Genomic DNA, 23,804 nt, shown 5'->3' on the forward strand with positions numbered 1-23,804 from the left:
TCAACATTAGGGTCAATTTGCATATTACCCTTTTATCATACAGGATTATGTAAAATTTAAGTTACAAAATTTTTATTAGAATGTTTTTTATATACCATTATATTGGCTGAGCTGCAAAAATATTCCTTGTGGGCTGCATGTGGCCCACAGGCTGCAAGTTTGACGTGCTTGGTCTACAGCCTCAGCCACTCACAGATCATCTATTGATCATTGAAAAAGATGACTATTAGAGAGAAGCATATTCCTTAGGGTTGTGTTTTGTTTTGTTTTTTTAATATGTTTGAGGATTTTAAGAAGCACAGGGAAGTAGAGTTGTATCTACCTTGTTTGATAGACACAGAAACTGAGGCCTGGAGAACAGTTTCTATTAAGTTGCTAACACCCCTGGGAAGGGTCACAGCACACCAGGGTTATCAGTACCTTTGATGAAAAGTCATCTTTCTAGTCACAACTGTACCATAACCTGGGAAAGAGTCTCTACACTTTGCTAGGTCACTCTCCCCTGAAACCGAAACATTAGATGCGGTGATTGCTAAAGCTCCATCGAGAACTAGCATTCTTTGGTTTTCTGGTTTCTAGAAAGGGGTCTTTACTTTTCTAACTAAGGCCAGCCCTTGGAATATGATGTTGGAAAGGGCTGCGTTACAAATCCATTAGCCTAACATTTAACATTTTCCTTTGACCATTTCTCTTCTCTTTCCCCATTTTGCTGTCATTCTCTCCCTGCTTGCTTAATCTGCTCAAAACAGCTCCTCAACATGTCTTGTCAACCATTTCCCTCAGTCGAATGTCCCACTCAGGCAATCAACACCTGGTGGTCATCTTGGACCACCTCAGGCATGTCTCCAGCTCATGGAGACCTGCCACACAGTAGGAACTCAATAAATAGTTGTTTTTTATGATGTGCAGCCAGACAGGGGTGATGCCGGAACCAAGCCCAGGACTCTTATTCTCGCACTCTTCCCATGATAAATGCTGACTGTCTCATTTGATGTTAGAGATGACCACAGGTATGAAAATTAAAATGTCTGGGCGGTCGAAGCCGGTTTGGCTCAGTGGTAGAGCGTCGGTCGGTGGACTGAAAGGTCCCAGGTTCGATTCCGGCCAGAGGCATGTACATTGGTTGCAGGCACATCCCCGATAGGGAGTGTGCAAGAGGCAGCTGGTCGATGTTTCTCTCTCATCGATGTTTCTAGCTCTCTATTCTCTCTCCCTTCCTCTCTGTAAGAAAATCAATAAAATATATTTAAAAAAAAAAAATAAAATAAAATAAATAAATAAATAAATAAATAAATAAATAAAATGTCTGGGTGAAGAGGTAAAGGTGTTAGCATTTCGCCAAGTAGAGAAGGTTTCAAGCAACATGAAGTAAATTGTTAATAGTCCGGATTCCTTTTTAATAAGGAACAATCAGAGCTCCAATGAAATCAAGAAGGATCCATTGTGCCCAGTTCTGTGACACAGATTACTGGCCCCTCCTGGCTGACATAGAACAGGAGACATGTATAAATTTGGCACTAGGACTAGGACAAGTCAGCCGACAGCCCTACGGGGCCATCATCTTGGATTCTGTTCTCAAAGTCACAATGACAACGTATCGTCAGGGTGGAACCTAACATCGATCCCGCCCATCCCCATCTAAGTCTCATCTTGGGATCACAGAGGGATGGCTCTCAGAGGGGCCTTTAAAATCATCTGGTCCTATCTCATAATTTCACTATTGAAAGTACTGAGTTCAGCCTAGCCAGTTTGGCTCAGTGGATGGAGTGCTGGCCTGTGGACAGAAGGGTCCCTGGATAGATTCCAGTCAAGGGCACCTGCCTGGGTTGCAACTCAATCCCCAGTTGGGGACGTGCAGAAGGCAGCTCATCAATGATTCTCATTGTTGATGTTTCTATCTCTCTTTCCCTCTCCCTTCTGCTCTGAAATCAATAAAAAATATTGAAAGTACTGAGTTCAGGGAGGGTAAACGAGTCATAGAAAATAGACACTTGACAGCCGGGCTGATCCCTCTTCTCCTTTATTTGGACATTTAGGAAGTCAGTAATTAATATCATTAAGCCTTGTGTATAACCCTAATGGAGTCTTCAGATGCCTCGGGCAGATATAGTTGGCTCCATTTCACAGGGCAATGGGAGTTCAGGGAGACGAGCAAGTGTGTGAGGGCATGCACACACTCTGGAGCTGTTAGACACACAGACCTTTATAAAAATGGTCTCCTGCTCTTTTTATTGTGTATGAATTTTTAAAAAGACTTGGAGAAGTGGGTCAGGGAGAAACATTTAGTCATGCCCACCCCTGGTTGTGAGACATGCGTTAAAACAGTGATTAAAACCAGTCCCTCGTGATGTCTGCTTCTCACATCGGCACCATTTTCACAGATCTGGAGATCTCTCACCCTAGGCTGAGGGAAAAGAGCTTGGCAATACCTGTTTCCTCAGCTATAAATAACATGGGGCTTCCTGAGAAGGCTTCCATAGTTAAGAGGTGGTGAGTCCATAAAATTCTAATTTCCTGGCTCTTCCTCTCCTCTACCCTCCCCCCCCCCCCCAACTCCCACCCCATGTGCATCTGGTTCTTTTTTTTTTTTTTTTTTAAATATACTTTATTGATTTTTTACAGAGAGAAGAGAGAGGGATAGAGAGTTAGAAACATCGATGAGAGAGAATCATCGATCACCTGCCTCCTGCACACCCGCCGCTGGGGATGTGTCCGCAACCAAGGCATGTTGACTGGAATCGAACCTGGGACCCTTCAGTCCACAGGCTGATGTTCTATCCACTGAGCCAAACCGGTTTCGTGCTGCATCTGGTTCTTTTTTTTTTTTTTCTTTTTTTTTTTAATATATTTTATTGATATTTTACAGAGAGGAAGGGAGAGAGATAGCTAGATAGCTAGAAATGTCAATGAGAGAGAAACATCAACCAGCTGCCTCCTGCACATCCCCTACTGGGGATGTGCCCGCAACCAATGTATATGCCCTTGACCGGAATCAAATCCGGGACCTTTCAGTCCACAGACCGACGCTCTACCACTGAGCCAAACCAGTTTGGCTGCATCTGGTTCTTGACCCATCCTGGCTTGGCTCCCTGCTCATGTCCAGTCTCCTGTGATCTGACACCTTTGGGTCGCCCCACCCCTCAGTCACTGCTTCCTGTGCACTCGGTCTTCTCTGGCCCCAGCGTTAGGCTTGCAGGCCCTCACAGGTAAGGTTTGAAAGAAAAGCCGCCCAAAGGGGTCTGAGTTCTCATCTCTTCCCACTGCACATAGTGGTGCTCTGTGTGCTGTGGCCTGGGAGAACTTCCCCTTTCAGGGCCTGCTCACTCCCCCAGTGGCCTTGCCAGGCACTTCCTCACCTCCTGTCAAGCAAAGCAAAATGGTAGAAGCCATCAGGCACAGCTCCTCATAGCTGCTGCTTTTCGAGAGAGCAAAGGGCCCGGCTGCCTCTGAGGCTCAAGGCAAGAGGCGTCTGTTGCCCCCAAAGCAAGGAGCGGTCTCTAAGAGCTTTCATTAAGAAGGTGTTCCGGGAATGGTGAGCAAACAGTGTAACAAGCCACAAGTCAACTATTTCAAAGCCATTGCTCTCTCAAAACCCTGGCCAGAGAATTCAGGGCCTGGCTACTAGCCCTGGCTCCCCTGCCCACAGAACAGGCCGAGAACCATATGGCAATGTGGTATGAATTGGTACAAGGAGTCCCTTCCTCATGACCCTTTATTCCCATCCCTCCAAAAATGTGTCATAGTCTACTCCTTTTGCTAGAACAAGACACGTTAAGGCTAGCTGCCAGAAAATTCAGAAATAAACACACAAACCTGCGGTGCCTGTGGTGTGTGAGGCGTGCTTTAGGCATGGGCATGCACGGCCTTCACAACTGCACCCGGCCCCGGACCTCTGCTTCTCCAGGAGCACAGCTTCTCAGGCAGTCTTAGGGCGTGGTGCTTGGGAGCTGGCTTCTACATAAAGGAACAAGGATGAAAACCTAGAGGAGCTGTCATTCTAGCTGCCAGCTGCTTTGTGCTGACTGCCCTCTGGTACCCGCGCCAGGGAATGAGAATCAGGGCTCGAGGACAATGAGGATTTCCAAGGAGGAAGAGGTGCTCCCTAGCCAAGTGCTGGAAGGCAACACCATCTTACGGGTGATCCTGGCTCAAGCGTCTGTCCACGCCGTTTCCCACGTGAAGATTGGGTTGGTCCCCCATCTTAGAGACACCCAATCCTAAGGTCACTGAGTGTTCAGCGGGGGCTCAACCTACTCAGTAGGGAGAAGCAACCCCTGCAGGGAACAGATCACCTCCCACTTCTCTGCCCTTTGAGGGGTTCACTGACAGAAGGCAGCCTGAAGGATCCCAGGTGAGTGTGTGTATGAGGATGTGAGTGTGTATGAGTGAGTGTGTGAGTGCATGAGTGTGAGCGTATGCTGAGGAGCAGGAGGAGGAGGTCCAAGATGCCTCCTAGCCCAGCAGAAAAGCATCCTTCTGTGGGTCTTAGGCTCCAAGCCCCACCTTACTCCACCCCACTCCCACCCCCAGCACGACAGAGTCCTGGGGGGCTGGCACCAGTCCTGGGATCTCACCTGAGCCGCAAGAGCTCTGTGAAGAGAGAATTCAAAGCCTCTGCTTCTCAGTATGAGAAGCTTCTGACAAACACCAAAAGATGTGAGTGAACTTCCCAAATGACTTTACCTATCGTAGGCTTGGAAGAACATCAAGGTCCAGGAAAAATGAAAAGGGATGAAACAATAGGGCTGGTTGCTAAGGTTGATTGCAGTTAGCTCTTGACTATCTGGAAGGTAGTTCGTTAGTTGACCTGATAAGGACTATTGGTGTCCCAGATCCCCATTCATATGTTGAAAACTGAACCCGAATATGGGGGCCCAGGGAAAACCGAGTGCACAGGGGGCTGTGAATGAGGGGTGGGGTGACCCAAACACGGTCAGATCACAGAAGATGGAACATGGAGGGGAAGCCAGGCCAGGATCAGTATTTCAATTAACCAGCCCTGGCTGACAGCTCAGCTACCTCTCTTTGTCTTGAAATTCAAACACTTGACCTCCTGGAGCTTACAAAGGCTTAAGAGAGGACCCATCTTGTACTTTTCTGAGAGGTAAAACTCAATGTGCAAATGAGAGAATGATGGAGTAAGCAGACACTTCTAGCTTCTTCCAAGTCAAACAGGGTGGCTTTGCTATTTTGCTTTAAATGAAATCCAAGAACACCAGACACATTTGTAGGTATGAAATCCAAAGCTAAATATAAGACTGTTTGGGTTTTTTGTTTGTTTGTTTGTTTTTGTTTTTTGTTTTTTCCCCAATCACCCTTTCTGAGTCACTAGACTAGCCCTGGTTAAGCAGACGCTATGATCCATGGAAATAAAAACCCAAACAGAAAATGTTTTTCACTTCCTTCCCTGACATTTTATTCTTCATCTCCATCCAAAATGTACTCAAAGAGGCTCACAATTAATCACCATGTGTCTGGTTAAAAATAGAAGGAAAGGAGGTTTAAAAGGAAAAGCTAGCATTGGGATTGGGAGTAATGGAGTTAGTAGTAGTGAGCTTTACATATGACTCCACGCTTCCAGCAAAACAGAGCAAAAACAGACATCTGCTGAATTTTGGAGTTCTCATTTTCTGATAAAAAGTAATGTACACTTTGTCAAAAGGGCACCGCTCAGAGGTCTGAGATGAACTGACTGTGTGGCTGCTCAAGTGCAATTTCCTTTCTTATCCCGTTATGATTACTAAGATGGCACAGATTTGATGGGATTCTTCAGAAATTAGCCACACGGTTCCCTGGCTCTTGATTCTGAAATTCCACAAAAATGCTCTGCCAATGGCCAGATCGATCCATCCCCAGTCAGTGGAGACTGGAGAGGTGGGGCTGGGGGCCCTGCTTTCATCCTTGACCTTGCTTCTCAGTTTTCTTAGGTCAGAGCATTGTGTCCCAGAGTTGTGGTGATCAAGCAGGATGAAGTTCCCCTCACCTTCCAGAGGGAACAGTGTGCAAAGGGCAGGAAAAGCATATTGAGAGCCTTGCTCTAAACAGAAATCCTAGACTCCTCATGATGTCAGTCACGAAGGCCACAGAGTAAAGCAGATAATTGAATCTCAGGACCACCCTGGCCCTCTCCGTAGCACTAGGGCTTACGCCAGCCCTGGCCGTCTCTGAAATGGAAAGGACAGAGATGGAAATTGATGGGAGTCATCTCTCCTTCAAGGATCCTCACTTTCCTTAGAGGGGCACCTGCCAGCCACACCTGAGTCAAGGGCTGACCCATCTCATGGCATAGATTTTAGAAGTTGAAAGAAACCAGAAAAAAAAAAAAAAAAAGTGATCTGAATGATCACCTGTTTTTTTTTTTGTTGTTTTTTTTTTTTAAACTGGTGAAGTTGGTGACTTGTACCAATTTCCCACATCACCTTCTCTGAGGTTACATCCCAGGCTGTGCAAAAATAAAAATAAAATAAAATCGGGGGCGGGCAGGATGATAAAATACAATCACGAACAATATCAGTAAATGAACAAATAATCTGAACTTAGGACTTTGGCTTGCTGGTAGGCACCAAGTGTTCATATACACATACACTAACACCAGGGGCACTTCTGGGGCCTGGCGATCCTGAGCCCTCAAGCTTCAAGTATTGTGATACAGGGAGGAACAAGAACAGACCCTACAGCAGAGGCCCATAGACCCTCCTAATTTGTGTACAATATTTTGTAGGTGTGCACTTGATTATTTTTCTGAGGGAGGGTTCATAGTTTCCCCCTAATTCTTAGAGATCAAAGACCAGCTAAAAGTCAAAAGTCGTAGTCCTGGAGCACTATAGCTGAGAAAACCTCTACGGAAAGCAGTTCAACCCCTCGTTTCACAAATGAGGAAACTGAGACCCAGCGAAGCTCATCAGCTGTCCCAAGGCCACACAGCTCATTAGCTCATTAGTGGCAAGCTGAGATGAGGACCCCATTTTCCTGATTCTCAGTGCTGTCCACAGAGGTTTTTAAAGAAAGAAAGGGGCAGGCGTGCTCTTTAATGAAATGGGCCTCTAGTTTTCTATGGAAAAACATGTTTTCTAGAACACTGCTGAGCAGTAACATGAGTCACATAGAATTTAAACGTTTCTAGGAGTCATATTACAAAATTTAAAAAATATCATGAAATTCATTTTAACGTATTTCAATAAATCCAAAATATCCAAAACATTAGCATTTCAATATAAAAATTACTGAGATTTTAAACTTTCTTTTCATACTAAGTTTTCTAAATCCAATGTGTATTTCACACTGATGCCACATCTCGATTCCATATTTTAGGTGCCCAGTAGTCACATGTGGCTGGTGGCCGCCATGTTGGGCACTGCGGGCATAGATGATATTTCTATCCCTCTACAAGTGAATGGTTTGCCTTTCATAGTTGATTCTACATTTCTTTCCAGGAGCCGGGTGGTGTCTCCAGTCCTAGACGTGATCGACTGGAAGACTTTCCAGTATTTCCCCTCCAAGGACCTTCAGCGGGGAGTGCTGGACTGGAAGTTGGATTTCCACTGGGAGCCTTTGGCGGACAGTGAAAGGAAGGCCCTCCCGTCCCCAATCAGCCCCATCAGGTGAGGCCCCATCACGGATCCTACTTCTCCTTTGCTTCCTCAGGAGGGACCTGGCAGCCAGACTGTCTGTCAACTAATCCAGGATCCACCAGTTTCTCAGCAAGTCACTTAATGTGTGCCTCGGTTTCCTCACTAGTAAACTGGGGATAAAAGACTGACTGAGCAAGTTCAAGATAAAAGTAAGCTACCTATCTTCATCTTCCCACAGGGAACCTGCATCAATAATACACCAGTGATAAAAAAATAAAAAAAATAAAAAGTAATAATCCATCAGTGATGATTATAAACCTTATAGGGTTGTTGTTAAGATTGAATGAGTTAATATACTTCTTAATCCTTTCACCTTGAAAAAGAAAATAAAAAGTGCATATAAAAAAGATTAAGTGGTTTAATATATAAAAAGCATTCAGAGAGGGCCAGTGTCATTACTGTCATGTTGATGGAGTCAGCGAAGCTCTTCCAGACACCTTCAATAAATCCCAGCGTGAGACCGAGGCAGAGCCTCCGCTGGGATCTTAACCCAGCTCTGCCTCACCAGGTAACACTGGGATTTCCCTGGCTTCAGGTCCTTTCTCCGTAAAAAAGGAGAATTCAGACAGGCGAATGCTAAGGCGCCTTAAGTATCAAAATACTGTATATATGATTTTATGGGTTGCTTCTCAAGCATTTGGTTCTTGGACAACCAAGTAGATGTTCTAGCTATCTTCTGATACATAACAAACCTAACCCAAACGGAGTTCTGTAAAACAGCCATTTTAGTAAGCTCTTGGACTCTGTGGGGCATGAATTCTGAAAGGGAGCATCAGGGTCAGTTGTCTCTGCTCCAGGGTCTGGGGCCTTAGCAGGACTCTACTTCACTAGACTAGACTAGACTGGCTGGAAGGCTGTTCACCCATCTGAAGGTTGATGCTGGCCATCAGCGGGGACTTCAGGGGGGACGTCTTCACCCTTTTCTCCATGAGCTCATTGCTCTGGGTTCTGAGAGCAAGTCTCCCCAGGGAGCCAGGTGAAGCAAGCTGTGTCTCCCTATCCGCCTTTTAACGAAAGAATTCATTGAGCTAAAATTCATATAGCATAAAATTAATTTTTCAAGAGGGAACAATTCAGTAGCATTTAGTGCATTCACAATATTGTGCAACCACCACCTCTCCCTGCCTCCCTAGAGTTGATTTGAGCTCCAGGCTTCTGTGGGGTCAGCACTGGTCGGGGGGAAGCGCCCCATTTCGGCTCAAGCTGTCCTGCATGGCTGTTCACCACAATGCACCTTCCCTGGTCATGGCCTCCACGCAGTGTCTGCCAAAATCCATCATCCTCTCCTGGCCACAGCCCATGCTTTCAGGGAGCTGTACCCACTGCCTGGTGCCCCATGCTGCTGCTTGGACCCTGTCTCCTGCCGCAGAGGGTGGTGAGGGTACCCGGGCTCCCAGGGCAGCCACGTGGAGAGCAGACAAGGTACCCTTCTCTCTGATCCCCAAACAACAGGCGCTGGGCCCTCCTCCTCCAGGAATTAACCCTGATCTTACAAATAGAAAGTGGTTAGAAACTATATCAAGTCATATACAATCCTGGTTTTCAGTATTCTGGTATATAACTTAATGTTTTTAATAACCTAAGTTTTGTTAATGTAATGCTGTTTTCTTGGTTATTAAAAAAAAAATCTGAACTTTGAGTCATTTACTATCTTGAGACCGATCCAGAGTTTAGCTGCATTAATATTTGTCCCATGGAAACAAATTATCCCTGAATGAAGGGACACACTTATTCAAAAGCCTCAGGCTACACCTTTTCCTGTTTAAACTTTTCGGAGAGATTTTATTGTTCTCTTAATTCCTTTTACTCTGGGCTTCTAATTTCCTGTGTTTAAGCTAGTATTTAAACATTCAACACATTGAAATGTCACGCGCATTTCCCTCAAGGTGGGCGGGACCTCTCTGCTTCCACAGTCCCTGGTGGTTTTATCTTAGAATTGGGGGTGGGATGGTCATGGGTCATGAAGCAGACAGAATGGGTGAGGGGTGGGGCGAACGGAGAAAGGGGAGGACAGAGCTGGCTATTGCCCTTTGTCCAGGCCTGGTGCTACCTGCTTTAGGGCATATTATTTTAACCAGGGCCTTCTTCCCAGAGGTCTCAATAGAGGGCCTCAAGCCAGAGGGTAGGGGATCCTCAGGTGTGGCCCTACAGGAGCAGTACCTGAGGATGGGTATAAAAGGCCCAGGCAGTCCTAACCGGTTTGGCTCAGTGGATAGAGCATCGGCCTATGGACTGAGAGGTCCCAGGTTCCATTCCAGTCAAGGGCATATAGCTTGGTTGTGGGCACATCCCCAGTAGGAGGTGTGCAGGAGGCAGCTGATTGACGTTTCTAACTCTCTATCCTTTTCCCTTCCTCTCTGTAAAAAAAAAAAAAATCAATAAAATATATATATTTAAAAAAGGCCCAGGCAACCATAGCCACAACTCTTTTTTTTCATAAAATACTGGGATTTATGACATGGTTGCTTTGCTCCTGTCTTGCCATTAAAAGCATGAACTCTCTCAGCCCCTGGAGCCCAGCAAGCCTCCCTGATGTGGTCTGTTCCTGTCTTCTCTCTCCAGGAGCCCTGTGGTGCCCGGCGGGGTCGTGGCCGTGGACAGACGTTACTTCCAAAACACTGGAGCGTATGACCCTCTCCTGTCACTGCGGGGTGGTGAAAACCTCGAACTGTCTCTCAAGGTATGCCCTGCTCCAAGGGCGGGCCCAGGAACCATGAGTGGTCACAGGTTGGAGGCAGCCAATATAAATGCCACTGATTAGGGATGAGGCTGAAGAGAAATTATAGTTATTAAATGTGGTGCATCACGCCTCCCAGGTCTTCCCCTTCCCATCTTTCATGCCCTACCTTGATTTTGCCCCTAGCCTCCCCCATGAACTTGACTATCAAACTTGCCCACCGGATAGGGCATATTACCAGTCATCTGCACCTTAATGCAGACATCCCCCTATATTGTCTGTTCACAACACCCTTAGCATCTCTGTGATTTTCACAGACCAAAGCAAATCCCAGGCATTCTGTATATTGAGTAGTTTGGTCCAAACAACTTAGTAAGTATCTGTTCTAACCACTTAGCACCCGCTGGACACTGCACACTTCCCTAACCGTGGCATTAGGCTGGACACCACCACCCTCATTCCTCATTCCACGTGGATGTTAGCACAATATTTTTTTTCCATCAAAGCAACTTCTGAAAACCCAGCCCACTAAAGATACACTCCATCAAAAGTACAGCGGTAGAATGTTGAAACCATGAATTATCTAGAGCTTGTAGTTTGTGGGACATCCAACATATGTCACAATGTTTCTTTCAAATATTTAAACTATACCAAGGGGCCCTTTGAGTTTGCTGGGGCATCCTGGGGTACCTGGGCACACAGTCTGGGAACCCCAGCCTCGGTGTGTTTCAGTTCATATGCTGCCTCTGCTAGGAATGTTTTCATTTTCACCTTTTTCCACCCAAGTGTGCAATGCAGGCTTCCTGTCAAATGAATTGTAGGCATTTGGGAGTAGATGTGAGAGTCAACAGAGGGGCGAGTAGGGAGGACTTCCTGAAGTAGGAGAGTCTAAGGAAAGCTTGCTTTGTTCTCCACACAATAGTTTCCCTTGCCTTTGCAGCAGGAGACTTCACCAGTCACTAGGGACCCCCTTTTCTATGAGGAAGCAGCCTTTGGAGAATAGGGTGCTGCCCTAGCTGGTTTGGCTCAATGGATAGAGTGTGGGGGACTAAAAGGTCCCAGGTTCAATTCCAGACAAGAGCATATGCCCAAGTTGCAGGCTCCATCCTGCTGGGGGGTATGCAGAAGGCAGCTGATCAATGATTCTCTCATCATTGATGTTTCTATCTCTCTCACGCTCTCTTCTTTCTGAAGTCAATAAAAAAGTATATCTACTTGTATATATATATATATATATATATAAAAGGCTGAATGACTGTCCAACCACCAGACCGTCCAACTGGCTGGAACCTATGATACTCACTGACCACCAGGGGGCAGATGCTCAACGCAAGAGCTGCCGAGCTGCCGTGACTTGTGGGGAGTGGTTCTTGGGTGACACAACCCAGAACCAGAGAGGAGGGAGCCCAATCTCTCGGGGGTTGTGCAATTCCACCTTCGCAGTGGGTTATGTTGTTGCTGGGGTACTGTCACCCCAAATCTGGTTTACTGCCAAGCAATAGTGTTAATTAATTTTCTTTCAATGTGCATGAATCTGTGCACTGGGCCACTAGTGTGTGTATATATATATATATATATATATATATATATATATATAGAGAGAGAGAGAGAGAGAGAGAGAGAGAGAGAGAGAGAGGGAGAGAGTGCTAACCCATGAGTGTTAAGTCTATGTGTGTTTCAAGGGAAAGCATTCAAGTAGTTGCATGGGTGTGGCACCCTCACCCCACCCATTCCATCCCAGAACAACTGCGCCCATTCTTTCTATTTTGTCACTTCCCTGCCTGGGATTCCACCTGGAAACTCTGCTGCACATTGCCGACTATACTGACCTTTGCCATCTTGTGTCCATAATTTCCCATGCATGTTGCTAGCCCCTAGCAGGCCCCTTATGTCCCACATTCTTGGAGTGGAGTGCAGAGGTGTGTCTTTTGTCTTTTCATGGCAGGCCTGGCTGTGTGGTGGCTCAGTTGAAATCCTTCCCTGCTCTCGGGTGGGGCACCTCTACCAGAATCAGGAGGCCAACTCCCCACCTGACCAGGAGGCCACCCTGCTGAACAAGGTTCGCATTGCTGAGACCTGGCTGGGCTCATTCAAAGACACCTTCTACAGGCACAGCCCGGAGGCCTTCTCCCTGAGCAAGGTAAGGAGCGCCCTCAGGGGTTTCTGTGTCTACTACAGGGCAATCTGGAGCCCGGGCCAGGGAGTGTCTCTTCCTCTTGATTAGAGAGAAAATAGAAGCTTCTGGCTTGTGCTTTCCCCGAGTTGTCCCTCTCAAAGGGCTCTTCTACTGGGGGGGTGGGGGGGGTGTGTGGGGGGGAGGAACAGTCCTTTGTCCCTCTCAGCATTTCCTTGGGCTTTACCATTGGTCTTGGCCTGGAACCCCCTGGTGTCAGTGGGATGGCGTCTATGGGATATGATCCCTCTATGGGATGGGCCCAGAGGAGAAGTTGGGCAGGGAGTAAGGGATGGAACAGGTCTCAGAGGGCCTTTTCATGCTGGGCAAAGTGCTCAAGGCTGTAAAAATAGACACACACAAAAAAAATCCAAAACAACCACAGGAAAAAAATTTTTTTTAAACATTGAATTAAATTAATTTTTTTGAATTAAACATTGAATTAAAGTCCACAAACATTGTCTCTTCAACTGGTCAACTGTTACTCAGCTTAATTCTTATGGAGTGACACAAATGCTATTTCATGTGGGACAGGGGTTCATATTAATGTTTCCTGTGCTGGGAGTGGGGGCTCCCAAGGTAAGATTTTTCAGGACCCATAAAGGTCCTGAAACAGCTCCCCCAAGTCCCTCATCAGCCCACAGTGCTGAGAGTGGTACATTCTCTGATCAACATTCATTTGATGACTTTCATAAAAATGGTACCTCCTACTGGTAAGTTAGAAGAACTTTTTTTCTGACATTAAAAAAATTAATTTCTATTAATTCATGTTCTAGAAGTGTCCTATTGCTTACTTTGATATCAAGGTTTCAGTAATATCACTGCCTCCCTGAAGGTGTTTGATAGCATGAACTTATTTTATATCTAAATAGCTAAAAATTAATTTTGCTCTAATGATTTCTATCCTTCCACCCCTTTTCCTGCCTCCCCACCAAAACCCTTCCTTGAATTTTGAGATACAGAAATCCCATGCATTCAGAGACAAGGCCAAGGTTACAGTGCTGGAGGAGTTGACATTCTCTTGTTTTCTCCTCTGTAAGACACGGTGTACAGGGGAAAGTTTTCTGTCAGCAGGCATTCACATTTGAGGCTGGGTAGATTTGCCAGGATGTTTCACCACCAAGAAAGATGAAGGTGATGGAACTCTTATGAAGGAATGCGTTTGCTTTACTAGCAAAGTCCAGCCCTGGAGAAGAACTGGGGAGGACTCAAATGGACACTAAGAATGCCAAGAAACTATCAAAAAACCAACAGGAATTCCTGAGAGGAAAAAAGTGGCAGTTCTCTTTGGTTTAATGGTGGGTAAACATGCTGAATAAACAAGAAATTCCTGACTTAGAGAAGTTGTTCTCAAAGTGGATAAATGGTGGAATGCAGATTAAATGCCCTGACCTACTGAATCATAGGCTGTGGGGCAGGGCTCAGGAATGTGCTTTTTAAACAAATTCCTTGGGCATTTTTGAACCAGGTGCTCAGGGGTCACACTTTGAGAGGCATATAGAGAGCGTTTCTATATGGCAGGCTCAGATCCTACTCTCCCCAGCATTTATATCTGAGGACCAAGAGAGGGAAAGGGTAAAAGCAAACCAAACTCCCTTCACATAGCCAATTAGATCAGAGTCTAATTTCCAGGTGAGAGGCCATCAAGTTAGAACTCTGACATAGACTTTCTATTTCAGCTCCCTCTCTTTTCTTCTCCTCACCCCAAAATATATTTTTGTTTGTTTTTGGTCTTTCGAATCTCTCCTTAGCACTTCTTCCCTAAAAACATCCAGGATTTAGTACTAAAATGTGGGTATGATTCTTTGTATCTTATCAATATAGCCCCAAACACTTATGTATTCTAAAATCTTAAAGACTTACCTTGATATCCATCCTAGGACAAATGTATTGTACAGGAGAATCTCAAAAAAGGAAGATAGTGTGGCCCAAAGAAATGATTGTTAATGGAGGAAATTGGGCATCTAGAGGGGAAGAGAGGTAAATCCTTTTTGTCTCCACACTTACTTTATGAATTCCAGATTAGTTCACCTCAGTCTCCTTTGGGTCAGGCTCTGCCTCCATGAGGCCCATCATGATGCTGTTCCACACCAACCTAAGGCTCAAAGCCCCTTCATATTTTGCCAGCTGCCTAAGAAAAGTCATCAAGCATGGATCTCGTTGTCTTTGTAGATTGTGAGGGCTTGTGGGAAGTGAGTGACATCACCTACCATATTGTTGGTTCCACAGATGTCTCTAAGGAAGATCCACCCTACTCTATCCAGTCCAAACCCTCTTCTCCTCACACATGACCCTCTCTCCTGTCTCTCCAGTCCTGGAGAACTGTGATCTTGGTCTCCTCAGTCTGTCCCAATCCTTCAGCGTCAGCCATATCTATCCCTCCTCCACCATGTAAGTTCTGATGTACAACAAGCTTTCTCCATCTCACTGCCTTTTGTTTCTCCTCCCTGCAGGCTGAGAAGCCAGACTGCACAGAACGCCTGCAGCTGCAAAGGAGACTGGGGTGTCGAACGTTCCACTGGTTTCTGGCCAACATCTACCCTGAGCTGTACCCATCCGAGCACAGGCCCAGGTTCTCTGGAAAGGCAAGGCGTGACCCAGGAAAGATGAAGAGGAAGAGGAGGGGTGGGCTGCTTCCCAAGACAGGAAGTGGATGTTCTGTTGGTCTTCCATGATCCTGGCCAACCAGCCTAAGCTCAGAGAGGCCTCAGATGCTCCCATGCCTGCCCTGAGGGAGGTGACTGGATTGCCCCATAACCCATCCCAGAGCCCCTCACCAGGACAGGTGCCACCTGCCTCCTTCAGGAGGCCTGTCCCTTAGGATCAGTGCTTTCAGAGAGTGAAGGAGAGGAACGGCATCTGACTGAGGGTGTTTTGCATGGAGGGCAGGATTCACTTCCATATGGATGTTCACTTTCAGCTCCACAACACCGGGCTTGGCTTCTGTGCAGACTGCCAGGCAGAAGGGGACCTCCTGGGCTGTGCCATGCTGCTGGCTCCTTGCAGTGACAGCCGGCAGCAACAGGTGAGTGGTCAGAGTTCTCAGGGTATTGATCAGGGAAGACCTTCTAGTGGTCTTTCCCAGGCGCCCCTCACTTCTCTTTGGGGCATCTCCTTTCAGTGGTCTGTATCCCTTGATGGCTTCCCCACTGTGATGACCCAGCCCAGCCCTGCCCACCCTGCCCCAGCTGCAAGCACAGACATTGACCATCATCAGAGAATGCAAGAATCTGAGCTCAAGGGAAATGGAGAGGCTGTTGAACCAATGCTTTTATCTGACAGATGAGAAAACTGAGGCTCAGACAGTGGCCATCCAGGGAGTCAGGCAGGTAAAGAAATGTACCTTGAGCTGGGTAGCGGCTGTTGTGATGAGGAGCAAATGCCCATATGTAAGGACAGCTGCACCTGCCCCACCTCAATTAAAGATTCTGAAACTGGGCCCAGTATTATTAGGTCATCCAACATTTTCAAAGACACTTGAAATCCAGAATTTATGAAAAAGCTCCCTATTAAAATTAAAAACTATAACCAGAGGTCAAGGAAAAGCTATACGTGGGCAAACTTCCACCAGGGCACGGTGAGATCATTAGCCAACTGGAACCTGAAGTGAGGAAAGTGGGTCACCCGAGGCGGGTGGTAGGCTCAGCAACAGTGACAAGTGTTGCAATGGTGCCTCAGACCCGTGACTCATGACTCATAATCTTAGATCTCAAGCTCTGTAATGCTGAATCCTGCCCAGAGGAGATGTGCTGTGTCGCTGTGTCTTCCTGGTGTTTCACGGGGATCTGTGGGAGCTGATATATTTAAGGCACCACAGAAGCTGTGTGTGTGTGTGTGTGTGTGTGTGTGTGTGTGTGTGTAGGGGAGGGCAGGCTGGATTTGGAGCAGAAAGCCTCATGGCCTCTAGTGACCAGCTGCTCCCCTTGCCAGAGGAGGACTTACTCACAGAACAGATGGAGTCATTGGCTTGCTGAGCACTGGCCTCATTCAGAACATTTTCCATACTCAGAGCAATTTGGTTTGTGAAATCCCTGCCACAGGGAAGAGGCTTGCACAGTGAGAAGGAAGCAGAGAGTACAAATGCCCCTGGGGAGAGGAGGGAGGCAGCACATCAGCTCTCCTGGGGTGCCAGGGCTGGCAGGAGCCTCTCCCTGGAATAGAGGCTTGAATGACATGTGTGGGGAGGGACAAGAGACAGCACTGAAGACCAACCCCATAGATTTCCCCGAGGCCCCACCCTGCGTTGTGGCTGGAGTCCTCAGGACCCAAGAGGAGTAGGGCTGCCCTGAGACAACAAAAAGGGCCCAACAGACATCCAAAGAGAAATGCTAGGCATGATTGGCAGGCATGCTACCCAGAGGGAGAAGCTTGGCCTTGAACTAGGGGTGTTGCTCATGGGTATATATAGCCCACCACAGGTCAGGCTTTTAGAAATCCACACTGAGAAGTCCAGGTGGCACCTGGTTAAAATCCATGCCCAGGAAGGATGGGTCAGGCTAGTGACTTGTCTACTCTCTGGTTGTGGTTCTTAACCTTTTTAGGTTACATCTTGTGGTTGCTTTACAGGGGGTAGAATAAACCTCTAATGCAAAGATTGGTTCAGGTGATGAGACTGATGACTCCACACACCTCCCTCCCCAATATCTGAAGATTGCCCCTAGGCCTCAGCTCGATTGTGAGCTCTGCTTCCCGCATCTCCAGCTTTGGAGAACATCTTCTGCTAGCTGTGCTAACACCTGGTCCCTCTCTCCCAGCACCTGGAGCACACCAACAGGAAGGAGATCCACTTTGGAGGCCCACAGCACCTGTGCCTCGATGTCAGGCGAGAGCAGGTGATTCTTCAGAACTGCACCGCGGAAGGCCCTGCCATCCACCAGCAGCACTGGGACTTCCAGGATGTGAGTAATCCACTCGGAAAGAGCTTGGCGGTGCCAGTGGTCAATATTATGTCCCAAGCTCTTCCAAGAGGTCAAGTATTACCATTCAGACCAGTGTCCTCATTGCTTATTTAAATTAAATGCTGGGCACGAATGCCTCGGGGAGAGGCATTCAACTTTGCAGAAATGTTGGGCCATCAGAATCTTGAAATGCACTAATTTGCCATGTTTCTGTATAGCTCTACTCTCGTTGTGACAGAGAGTGGAGAGAGCCCCTTTCTGAAGTTTATTAGCTCAGATCACAAGAAGGACCATGGAATGCATGATAGCAGCTGACATTAGGGGGCTTTTAGAATGGAAAGGCTCTCCCCTCCTCCACCGCCAACATAGACATTGATATACCATGTTTCCCCAAAAATAAGACATCCTCCGAAAATAAGACCTACTTACAGGTTTCCTTCTGAGTGAAATATAAGGCATCCCCCCGAAAATAAGACACACACACCCCCCCCCCCCCGCCCCAGGCTCTGTATCAGAATGCTATTGCTAAACATGAGAGATTTGGTCCACTGATTCTGAAAGAAATGGAGTCACAAGAAATTCACCAGGAAATTCAGGAATTGGATTGTTATGATGATGTTCCAGAAGATGATGACATGATTGTCATTGAATAAATGAGTAAATTCTTGATACTGTAGGATTCACAGTTTGTCTGGTTTGTGTTGACAACTACCCAACTACCGTACCATATACAGGTAATAAATTTCCTTTATTTTCATTTAACAATAAATGTGTACCGTATTCTTCTTCATGGAAAAATAAGACATCCCCTGAAAATAAGACCTAGCGCATCTTTGGGAGCAAAAATTAATATAAGACACTGTCTTATTTTCGGGGAAACAGGGTAGGTATCACTTTCTTCCTTTTCAAATTCCACTGGGGACATTTCATCATTATATTTAAACTTTGATTAAAGAGAAGTTCTAGATCCTTTTCAGAAGTTGTGCTTAAAAAAAAAAAAAAAGAGGAAATAAATAAAATATAAGTACTGAGGGAGAGTGCATGGATGGGTACCCATACAAAATTAGGATAGGAAGGTGACAGTATCCACATGAAGTATTCATACACAGCCTTTTCTCCACCTCAAATCCTTTTTGGAGCAAGTTAGGGTATAAAAATATAAACATGGAAACAAATACACACATCCTCTTATTTCCTTCAACTTCTTCTTGGGAACAAAGAGGGTAAAATAATCGGAACTCTGTGCATCAGTATTCTTAAAGAAGAAAATCATATGCTGGAAACTTAGGCTGAACACACAATAAGCTGTTGAGAATGAACCTTGAAAATATTATGCAAAGTGAAAGAAGCTAGTCACTAAAGGCCACATATTATGTGATTGCAGATATAGGAAATATCCAGAATAGGTAAATCCATAAACTCAGAAAGCATATTAGTGATTTCTATGCCTGGAAAGAAGGAGGAATTGGAAAAGAATGCTAATAAATAGCAGATTTCTTTTCACAGTGAACCACCAAGTTGTATACTTTAAAAGAAATGAATATTATGGTATGTGAATTATATCTAAAAAATACCTAAATAACAAATAAATGCGTAAATGGACATTATTACTATTGCTGGTTAAGGATATTTAAGTTTTCATAAAGACATTGATTTTTCCTTGTAAAGGGCATAGCTAGATTCAGTATTAAATTTGGTAGATTTGAGATAGTCTTTCAAATATGGCTGACTTAGGCCTTTAGTATATCCTTAGAGCCTTACTCTCTACTGCAACCTGGTGGCAGCAGTACTAAATTGCAGGATTAATAAAAGGACAGATTAAATTAAATCATTTTGAAAGCAGAAATTTAAAAGTCATTGATAACAGTGAATGTCACCAATACAACATAAAAACTGAACCTGAACATAATTTTTTAAAAATATATTTTATTGATTTTTTTTATAGAGAGGAAGAGAGAGGGATAGAGAGTTAGAAACATCGATGAGAATCATTGATCAGCTGCCTCTTGCACACCCCCTACTGGGGATTTGCCTGTAACCAAGGTATGTGCCCTTGACCGGAATCGAACCCAGGACCCTTCAGTCCGTAGGCTGGTGCTCTATCCACTGAGCCAAACGGGTTTCGGCTGAACCTAATTTTTATACTGAGCATTCCACTAACCAGAACCCTCTAAGATATGGTATAATTTCCCAACCACAGTAAAGATAACTTAATTCAGGGGTCCTCAAACTTTTTAAAGTGGGGGCCAGATCACGGTCCCTCAGAGAGCTGGAGGGCCGGACTATATGAACTACTAATTCCTACTGTAACACCTCGGCTGCGCTCACTGCCCAAAAAACCTGGCGGGCCGGATCAGACTCCTCTGCGGGCCGCATGTGGCCCGCGGGCCGTAGTTTGAAGACCCCTGATAAAGGCCCCAAAGCTCTGAATAATATCTACATTTCAGAATTATCTGAATTACACTACATTTTCACCAAAATACTATAGTTCCTCACCAGGCCAGTTTGCATTACCCTAACATTCTCTTAACTAGAGGACCAGTGCATGAAGTTTGTAGAAGAGTAGGCCTTCCTTCCAATGGCTGTCAGCACTGGCTTCCCTCTGGCACCCGGGACCCAGGCTTCCCTCATCGACTCGGCTTCCTCTGGAAGGTCATCCGGAAGGAAGTCCAGTCTAATTAGCATATTATCCTTTTATTATTATAGATGATTAGTACAAATCTTAGAAATTTCCTTCTTTGCTGACTGACTGAGGGGGACTGACTGGTTCTTCTTTTGTTCCCTTCTCACTTTTCAGAATGGAATGATTGTTCACATTCTTTCTGGGAAATGCATGGAAGCTGTGGTGCAGGAAAACAATAAAGATTTGTACTTGCGTCAGTGTGATGGAAAAGCCAGCCAGCTGTGGCGATTTGACAATGTCAGTGCTGTGGATGAACGATGATTGCATGTCTGAAGGAAAAGAGAAGGTTGGTCCTCACAGTTCAGTGACAAGAGAGCTAAGAAAGCATGTATATCCATGAAGTACATCCTCTGTGTTTGTACTCCTTGTGAGACCAGAGAAGAAGGCTCCAGGAATGCTTATAGACAGTCTTTCCCTTCTTGCACCTATGCCATTGACTGCTGGCCATTTTCAAAAAAGAAAAAATATATATACATTGTCTTCATCACTGGTAGATGACCATTACATAGTACAGAAGATTCTTCATTTTCTTCATTGGGTATGTAATAATTGCTTTTATCTCTGACTAAGAAGAGAGGCCTGGACATTCTCTGCTAGCACTTCCAGGATGCATAAGTCCAATTGATCAATTCATTTCAAATGGCCTTACCTTGGATTGTCTGTGTAACCAACTATGGAAATTAAAGTGTAAAGAGAGCATATGGCCTGGCATACAAAAAACTCTGGATTAAGCCCATTAGGACAAATTTCATGTTCTCTGGTTGAGCCCTAGCTCAGAAGAAGGAAGGGAAGCTACTGAGAGAAGAGCAGGATTGGAGAGAAGATGGAAGAGAGCTTTGGACCAACTCTCCAGCTCAGCCTCACAGCTGAAAAGCAGCTTTTCATGTTAATGAGAATTTTCTCAGAACTTTCTACCTCCATTCACCCTGCCCTAGCCCTTTTCCAATTTGGCTAACCACAACCAGATTCTCCTGCAATATACTTACTTCTCTTTAGCCATTGGTCTTTAGAAGGGTCAGCTCAGACTGAGGAGTCCCAGGAACAAGAGTGCGTACACTTGAGAAACTCTCCCGATGCTGTTACAGGGTTTGCATTGACTGGATCAGAAATAGCAACCTTTGCAAAGAGGCACACCTCTCTGAGGGGACATACCAGTGTCTGAGCCAAAATTCTTATGAGAGGAACAAGAGTTGGGTGTTAATGTGTAGGGGGTGGTGGAGGGGAGGGTGATAGGGCCATTTCTTGGCCTGTAGGAACTGCCTGGGACCCCTGAGCGTGCCCACAAGTTGAACATTGACAACTGTGAGAGGAACACACCTCCACTAGAGGAGAGCCATTGGCTCTCCTTGCTGTGGCCCCTCCTAGTGTGACCATATGTGTGGGTTGGTTTTGCTATTCAGGAGTCACCATTCAAACCCCTTTCTCCTCCAGATAGAGTCCCCTCTTCACATGCTCAGCTTAGAAACCTCCCCTCAGATGCTGGTCTCCTTTGGGCAGTGTGTTTCAAATAAGGAAAACTAGATAGGAAGTGAGGGTTTCTAAACAATGTCTATCATAATTATGTATTCCTTCTCCTACTTAAGTCTGATTCACTCACTGCATTTCTCCTTTCTCAGGAGACACTTTAGACCTGTGCTAGTAGCTACTAGCCACATGTGGCTCTCCATATGTAAATGCATTAAAATGAAAAAAAAAAAAAAGTCAACTCAGCTCTTCAGTTGTACTGGTCACATTTAAGTGCTCAATAGTTACGTGTGGCTCGAGGCAACTGTATTAGTGAGCACAGATATAGAACATTTTATCATCGCAAACAGTTCTGTTGGGTAGCACTGATCTACAGTAAGTCGATCCTCCCATCAAGAGAAGAAATTCCAGCCATCGTAGCCGTCTTTCAGGCTTGTCTATATTTAAAAACGAATTCCTCTAATATTTTGAAGTGGAGACCAAGCTAATAAAGGGTATTATTAGCTTGTAAATGGTATTAATGATTGAAAAATAAAAATTAAACAAGACCTTTATTTTTTTTAAAGGAACTTTATTATTGGTATTGTGGGTATTTGAAGTTGCTGGAATGAATTAATATAATTAAAGAAAAGGCTGAATTCAATTGAATAAGTTGTGTTTGGCAGTAATTAACAGAAAGACACAGATGGCTTATTGCTTAATTGGTTAAGCAAAGGAAGAATGTGGTGTTTCTTGCTTCCTTAACCATCCCCATGATTTATTACTTTATTACAGGAATGGCTGTCAACGTAGTCCCTGACTGGTACTTACAGACCCTTAATTTAAACAAAACAGATGCCTCCATTCAGATCTAAAAGAAACTCTAGCTCTTCCCATAGTGTAACCAGTTGTTCAAATTTTCTTCTTTATGGGCTCAGTTCTGATTTTGTCTACAATGATCAATTTAAAAGTAGAGAAACCTGGCAGTTAGAAGATTTGATTCCCTAGTTCGATCTTCTTGTGTCCCCTGGAATTTTATGATTGAGGTGTGTTATTTGTTTTTAAGATTAAATTCATCACCATGGCCACCGAGTTTGCCCTTATTAAGTGTCCCATTGGGAAGACAGAGAGAAGTATTTAGCCAGTAGTCTTGAGTCCAATAGTCTTTATGCTATTCCACAACAATGAAAGCAGTTGTCATACTTGGAGGGGCCCTGAGCTATTTCCTCTTTAGTCTCAATGCCATTGATCCCACTAGCCAACTCAGAATTCCAACTCCTATAGACATCAAAGTCCCGCAGGTCCATGATGATGGACATCTCTGCACCAGAACTGGACATTACCATAGGTCATTTAGATGGGATTCCATTTTCTACTGAAAGGCCATGAAAAAAAAGCTAGTTGTCCACTAACTGACCCATGAGCAGTGACCAAATATGGACAAAGGCAATCCACAGGGCTGCCTCGATGGGCTCCATGCTACCCATTGTGTATATTATCCATGATGGTTCCTTAAAAACTCTTTTTGAAATGCAACTTATGACCACTTTTGACAAAACCCCAAAGCACCTACAAGCCCTACCCTGATTATTAAAATATCTTCAGACATATTTCAATGATGATGCTAAGCACAATAGCCAAAGAGGTGATATTTCCAGAACCCTCTGCTATTTCTGTGTAAACAATAGGTCTTCTAATCTCCTTGCCAGTTTCAATCCTTTCCATGAAATATGTTTGTTTGTTTTTTAATACTGTGAGGATCTTTGCTGGTGTGGTAGTTCTTTCCAATGGTCTGAGATGCTTATATTTCCTCATCACCAAGAGATTTATATAATACCAACACACTATGCTATCGCAACATATCAGCAGCTTGCCTGACTTTATTTGGCTTAAAAATAGTCATCATGATCACTTCTCCCCTAGTATGATAGTTTGCAAGCTCAGACCTAACAGATCGGACTCACCTTTGAAAATTAAAGTTTGAGCCTGGCTGGTGTGGCTCAGTGGTTGAGCGTTGACCTTTGAATCACAGTTCGATTCCCTGTCCAGGCACATACCTGGGTTGCAGGCTCGATCCCCAATATGGGATTCTCTATCATCATTGATGTTTCTATCTCTCCCTCCCTCTCCCTTCCTCTCTGAAATCAATAAAGATGGTTATATTTTTAAAAAGCTGTTTCTCCAGCATCCATGTTCTTGTGGCATCTTTCATCACACTCTCCCTCTTCCTCTATCTGGCCCTCTTTGTCCTTCCATTATCAAGTCCAATTGACCAATATTGATGGAATTAACAGAATCA

General features: G+C 45.1%; 1 protein-coding gene across 3 annotated transcripts in view; it reads left to right on the plus strand.

The window, feature by feature from the left end:
- The window catches only part of GALNT15 (polypeptide N-acetylgalactosaminyltransferase 15), a 34,145-nt gene extending 12,338 nt beyond the window's left edge, over positions 1 to 21,807 (plus strand). For 2 of the 3 annotated variants that reach the window (XM_084903304.1, XM_084903305.1), the window contains exons 4-10: positions 7,434 to 7,601; positions 10,194 to 10,311; positions 12,254 to 12,448; positions 14,935 to 15,066; positions 15,402 to 15,506; positions 17,236 to 17,379; positions 20,177 to 21,807. In XM_084903304.1, coding sequence (XP_084759430.1) covers positions 7,434 to 7,601; positions 10,194 to 10,311; positions 12,254 to 12,448; positions 14,935 to 15,066; positions 15,402 to 15,506; positions 17,236 to 17,379; positions 20,177 to 20,323 — 1,009 coding nt within the window. In that variant the 3' untranslated portion in view covers positions 20,324 to 21,807. The remainder of the gene's footprint in view (positions 1 to 7,433; positions 7,602 to 10,193; positions 10,312 to 12,253; positions 12,449 to 14,934; positions 15,067 to 15,401; positions 15,507 to 17,235; positions 17,380 to 20,176) is intronic. The other variant, XR_014796727.1, reaches the window with a different exon arrangement.
- The last annotated feature ends 1,997 nt before the right edge of the window (positions 21,808 to 23,804 follow it).

The sequence above is a fragment of the Pipistrellus hanaki genome (genome assembly GCF_964339955.1).
Source record: "Pipistrellus hanaki genome assembly, chromosome: 13".
NCBI lineage: Eukaryota > Metazoa > Chordata > Mammalia > Chiroptera > Vespertilionidae > Pipistrellus > Pipistrellus hanaki.